Here is a 6,490-nt window from a genome sequence, read left to right as displayed (position 1 = left end):
TCTTTCTTTCTTTCTTTCTTTCTTTCTTTCTTTTTCTTTCTTTCTTTCTTTTGTAGCTTGAGGTTCAGTCTCCTCCTGGTGTACCTCTTGGTTATATAAGACAACATTGGGGCTTCTGCAAGGCAAAGTTCAGCATTGAAAATGAGAAGAAAGAACATGTGATGGATATGGATGGCCCGTGTTCACCTTGTGCCTGTGGCTCAGATATTGTTTACCGGGTAAGAGATGTAGGCAAGAATGAAACTTTTTATAATGAATGAACAAATGAACAAACTAAAAAAATTATTAAGTGATTATTATATACAAAGCATACAAAAACAAGCCATAAAAGCATTCCCTGAGTTTTAGGCACTTACACTAAGAAGGAAAGGCAACATAAAGAGAGTAACGTCATGTGATGGCATAGTTTAGAAATTGTTCAGAAGTGACACAGTGGGATATTTTATAGGTTAGATATGGCAAAAATACACCTATCAAAGCTCAGAGTCCTAGATTTGGAGCTTTAAGTTTTCATATAAGGAGGAGGAAGACCATGGTATAGGAGTATAGTTGGAAAATAGCCAGGAAGAGGCATGTAGGGTCTAGCTCCAGGCAAAATAATATTAAAACTCTCAAATTAGAATACAGAGTTCCAAGGACAAAGTTCATAATCTAGTGGTAGGGAATACTGAATATTGAAATACTTTCAGAATACTGAAAGTATGGCTTAGAAATAGAAGAAAGTAGGGTCTCTTTCATTTCTGTCTTTGTATTCCCAGCACCTACCCCAGTAACTTGAACCTGAGAAGTGTTTAGTAAATGTTTATTGAAAAAATGCCAGTATTCATCTCTTAGCAGGTTGTTAATCCAGGAATTAATAACTTTGAAAACTCATACAAGAGGAAGGGAATGTGTTCTTCTTCAGTTATTTCCAGTCTGTTTGACTCTTTATGAACCCATTTAGGGTTTTCTTGGCAAAAATACTAGAGTGGTTTGCCATTTCCTTCTATAGATCATTTAACAGATGAGGGAACTGATGCAAATAGTATTAAGTGACTTGCCCTGCTAGTAAGTATCTGACGGCAGATTTGAACTCAGGTCTTCTTGACTTCTAGCCTTGGGACCCTATCCACTCTGCCATTTACTAGCCCAGTTAAAGGGAATGGAATTCATAAATATGGCAACATGAAAATGATTTACTTTACTGTTTAGTGGACTATTAGTGCAGCCATAGGAAAAAACAATTCCTTTATTAGTTAAAATAAAAGCTATGTGTATATGTGTGAGTTGGGGGAATGGAGTATATTTTTTGATTTCTATCCTAAATGTGAGATTACACTTTTTTTACATGACCTTAGTATTTGATCAGTTTAACCACCGTCAGTAATCATTTAAACTAAGAAACACTATGCTAATTGAAATCCTAACCCCAGCTGGTATGTGTATACCTAATTCGCCAGCTTTTATTCCAAAGATTTCTAGAGTGAGAGAACAGGGGCCAAAACCCAAATTTCTTTTGCTTTTAAGATGGGCCAGCATCCACGTTTCTTGGGATCTCCACTTATTTCCTCAATTTTAAGAAGAAACACTGATTTTCAACTTTTTCTTTTATTTTTAACCCTGAGTAACAAATTATTTATCTTTTCCCCCATTTTTCCTCCTTAAATCCAGAAGTCCAACTAAAGAAATTTCTGAAAATTTATTTCTAGATATCTTTAAAATAATTCTCCTTGTCAATTAACATTGCTTCTGCTGCTTTATAGAGATTGGTCCCTCAAAGATCACCAGTGGTGTCCAACCCAAAATCAATAATGATTTTGAGGTTTTCATCCTGCTCAATCTCTCTGCAGTACTGGACACAGTGAACCATCCCCAATTTCTTGATACTCTAAGCACTTATAGCCTTTGTTACTTCACTCACTTTGTTCTCTTCCATTTCTATTTGTTGTTGTTGTTGTTTCTCCTTTAATAACCATTTTTTTCTTCCAAACTCCAAACTATGGCAATATTTGTGCCCTGCTTATCTTTTGTCTGTTTCAGGTAATTCATCTGTCTGCATGGTATCACCTTTCATCCCTCTGCAAATCATTATCAGATCCATATTTTCATCCTCTGACTTGTGTGCCTGCATATCCAAAGACTCATAGTAATTCTGCATTCTGTCATCACCTCAAATTCAGCATTTCCCCAGATTTTCCTCTACATATCCTTTACTTTCCCTATAAACTGTGTCCCACTACCAGTCTTCTCTCACGCTCTGGTAATGAATGATATTATCATTATCTCTAACTTCCAGACTAGTCACCAGTCCCCATTGACTCCCTTCTCTCCTAAATTCAATCCATTACCACACCCTGCCAATTATTTTGAACTGTCCCTGGAGATTTGTTTTCTGCATTCTTCCTACCACTTCTATAGCTGATGACCTAATTATCTTACTCCTAGGCTATTATTGTAGCCACCAACCTTCCCATCTAAACAGTCCTACTTTATCAAACTTATAAACTGATCTCAAGGCAGTTCTAACATTTATGTTATTTGAGAATATCCATAATAGCTCACATTTGTATAACACCTGAAAATATAGAGAAAAAGGTGCTCTTAATTTTCACCCTCATGTCTTTATTTTCATTTAATTGTTATTTATTTTAGGTTATGTGTGGCTGGTGAAGTAGATATGCAGATAATATAAACTGGTTTTAAACAAACTAACCCTCACAAAATGGACAAAGGACGTAAAGATATTACCTAAATAAAACCATAGATTGAAGATTCTACTAATAATGAGCATAACTGAAAATGAGAATATAAAAGATCTGAAGCTTTTCCTATTTTTGATGCCATCTCTTTATCAATCATATCATTTTGGTAAAATGACAGTCATCTATCTAACAAGACCTGAAAAACATCTGGACAAAGAGTCCAAAATTATCAAAATGATTTAACTTATATCAATCATTGGTAATGAAGAAGCCCACTTTAAGTGTTTATTGTGCCTTGATAAAAGAACAAATGATAGCATGAAAGTCATTGTAATTAGCAAGACATTTTAAAGCATAGTTTTTATGGCCAAAGACAATAAATGAGTATCATGCATTAAAACATAACATTGGTATATTTTACCAAACTTGGAAACATAATTTACTAATGTATTGAATTTTTTTGTAAATGAAGAATTTTAGTGAGTTTTGAACTAATTTGTTAAGATACAAAAATTCAGAACATTCTGGTTACTTTGCAAGAATTAATGGGAAAGATGGAAAATTTCTCACCAAATTAAAAAACAATATAGCTATGTAACTGGTGGATGATATTGAAATTGAGTATCATGATTTACTAATTGCAATGTGTTATGCATTTCTTTCATTTTGTTGAGGGTATATTTCTGACAAGAAAGATAAAATTATTTTTAAAGACAAAGAAACTAGAAACCAAATTGCCAAGATTTGCAAAGGGAGTTCCAGAAAAAGAAAAAAAAATCTCCTTCTATTACATTATTACACTAAAGTCTTTGACTATATGGATTACAACAAAATGTGGCAGGTCCTCAAAGAGATGGAAATACCAGATCATCTTACTTGTCTCCCAAGGAGTCTTGTTTGTGGGTCAAGAAGCAACAGTTAGAACCATACATGGTATGACTTATTTTTTTTAAAGATTGGAAAAGGAATATGACAAGACTGAATAGTGTTGCCTTGTTTATTTAACTTAAATAATGAGTACATTTAACTTATACAAATAATACATGTGCTATTCCAGGTTGGATAAATCAAAAGCTAAAATTAAGATTGTCAAGGGAAATATTAACAACCTTAGATATATAGATGATATAACTCTGATGATAGAAAGTAAAGAATTAAGAAGTCTCTGAATGAGAGTGGGAGATGAGAGTGTAAAAGATGTCTTGAATTTTAACATTTAAAAATTTAACATCATGGAAATTGATCACACTACTTCCTGGCAAATAGAGGGAAAGGAATAGAAACAGTATCAGATTTTATATTTTTGGGCTCAAAAAACCCTAGAGACAATGAATATAGCCAGGAAATTAAAAGATTCTTGCTCCTTGGAAGGAAAGCTGGGGAAAATCTAGCCAGCATATTAAAAAGTAGAGACATCACCTTGCCAACAAAGGTACATGTTATTAAAACCATAGTTTTTTGGTTAATGATGTATGGCTATGAGAGTTGGACTCTCCAGAGCTCTGGAGAATTAAAACTTTTGAATTGTGGTTCTGGAAAAGACTTATGCCAACCCCTTGGACAGCAAAGATATCAAATTGTTCAATACTTGAAAATAATTCAGACTATTTATTGGAAGGTCAAATGCAGAAGATGAAGCTTAAATTCTTTGGCCACATAATGAGAAGAAAAGGCCACAATGATGGGAAACATTAAAGGCAAAAGGAGAAGGATTTGGCAGAGAATGAGATAGATAGACAGTACATGGAAACAATGAACATGAGTTTGAACATACTTCAGGAGAGAGTGAAGGACAGAAGCATCTGGTATGCTATGTATGGTCTATGGGTTAATGAAGAGTTGAACACAAGGGCTTTCTAAGCCCTTTTCAGTGCTGCTCAGCCACATTTAGTATCTACTTGGCATTCAACTCTCACTTGTGGCTCCAAGAAGCATGTGCAGTGGCCACATCCTGCAAAAACTCTCTTAGCAGATGGACTGAGGGCAACCAGCAGGCCTAAACTTAATGAGTTAGGGGGATGTATACCCCCCAAGCATGTGAAGACATGCCCTAGTAGAATGAGCAGATAAGAATAATTAAAATATATTTAAGGAGACCACTAAAGACATACTTCTTTCTTTCCAGGTTAAATCATTAGATGGAACCAATATTGGAAGTATTAGTAGGCAGTGGCCTGGCTGTCTACAAGAAGCGGTGGCAGATATAGACAACTTTGAAATCAGTTTTCCATTAGACCTCAACATAACAATGAAAGCCATGATTTTTGCAGCTTGCTTCCTTATTGTAAGTATTTACCTTTATTTTTTGATATTTTGAAAAATTTTAAACATAAATACCAGAAAACAGGCATTTTCATATGCAAAGCAGAACAGAGGAATCTTTTTTTATCTTGATTGCTTTAAAAATACATAGTATATATATATACATATATATCCATATCTATATAATTTGTCATTTTATAGCTTCAAAACTGTACCTCTTGCTTGTGTTTCCTTGTGAACTTCCTTCTATGTATTAAAAAAGATGATTCAGTGACTTTAATTTTGGGGACTGTTATTGCTAAAGCTTCCCCCCTCCTTTACCCTCCCCTCCCCACAAAATTATGAAACTAAAAGAGAGAAAAAACCTTGACACAGTCAAAAAGAAGGAATCCTCACAGTGGTCATGTCGAAAATGGTATGTCTCTTTCTATACCTTGAATTTATTATGTCTTTGTCAGGAGAGGGATGGCATGTTTAATCATCATAAGTTCTTGTGGATGTAATTGGTTGCTTTAGTGATTAGATTTCTTAAATCTTTCACAGTTCTTTCTCTTTAAAATGTTGTCATTCTATCAATGTACTTCTGATTTTTTTCACATCACTTTACATCAGTTTATGTTCTGAAATATCTTTTTTCATTTCTTAGGTATAATATTTCATTACATTCTTATAATAGAACTTACTCAGCCATTTTCCAATGATGTGTCCTGCCCTTCTTTTCTCCCTGACCTAGCCCCATACATACCCTTAGATTCTAATGTTTTAAAAAACTCCTCTTTTAGTCTCTACTTCAGAGTCAGGAAATTTGTTTTGTTGGCTTCTATTACTTTTTAAAATATCATCCCTCTTACTACCTCATGCCTTGACCCTTCCCATTATTCATAACTTCTCGCCCTATTGACATTGTTATATTTCTACACGAAATTTTAAATGTAGATTCTACTCCCACTCCTTTTCAGATATGAATGAATTTCATCTGATGCTCATTCTCCCTTCTCCTTTCTCTGACTTTCTATTCTTCTTATCATGCATCCCTTCCTTTCTGAACAAGTATTTTCTTTTTATCCTCCCTCCTAAAATCCTCACAAGAAAAAAAAAAACTACTTCAGAGACTTTTGTTTCTCTAGTTTAATTCCCTCAATATTCTGTGAATACATTAGGTTCCAAAGGGACACTTGTGTCTTGTCCCTCTATTAGAGTGTTAACATTATATCAAAATCATGGATCCTTTTCTACTTGCTGAAATATTCCTGGGTTATTCAGGACTTCTGTGTTTGTTTTTGAAAATTCCTATTCCACTCTTGTCTTTTCATCAGAAATGTTTTAAATATGATATTAAACTGAAGATTCATTTGTTTCTTTATTAGATTTAGCTTTGCAATGCAAAGTTACCATCAATTGTAAGCCTATCTCTCTCTTTTCTTTTTGGAATATTGTGTTATGACATCACTTGGTCTTGCCTTATTTGAGTCTTTCATTGATACTTAAACAGATCTTTTCTTAAGAGGGTGTACAGGGTGTTTAGTGTAATGGATGTTACATTAGGG

At 34.1% G+C, this 6,490-nt stretch overlaps 1 protein-coding gene across 1 annotated transcript in view; it reads left to right on the top strand.

Annotated features, from left to right (window-relative positions):
* LOC123240198 (phospholipid scramblase 4-like) overlaps positions 1 to 6,490 on the top strand; it is a 60,101-nt gene that overhangs the window by 42,004 nt on the left and 11,607 nt on the right. Inside the window, exons 5-6 of the mRNA XM_044667614.1 lie at positions 57 to 218; positions 4,807 to 4,965. Coding sequence (XP_044523549.1) covers positions 57 to 218; positions 4,807 to 4,965 — 321 coding nt within the window. The remainder of the gene's footprint in view (positions 1 to 56; positions 219 to 4,806; positions 4,966 to 6,490) is intronic.

The sequence above is a fragment of the Gracilinanus agilis genome, chromosome 3, assembly GCF_016433145.1.
Source record: "Gracilinanus agilis isolate LMUSP501 chromosome 3, AgileGrace, whole genome shotgun sequence".
In the NCBI taxonomy this organism is placed as follows: domain Eukaryota; kingdom Metazoa; phylum Chordata; class Mammalia; order Didelphimorphia; family Didelphidae; genus Gracilinanus; species Gracilinanus agilis.
Note: the sequence above shows the minus strand (reverse complement) of the source record. Positions and strands in the feature narration are given on the sequence as shown.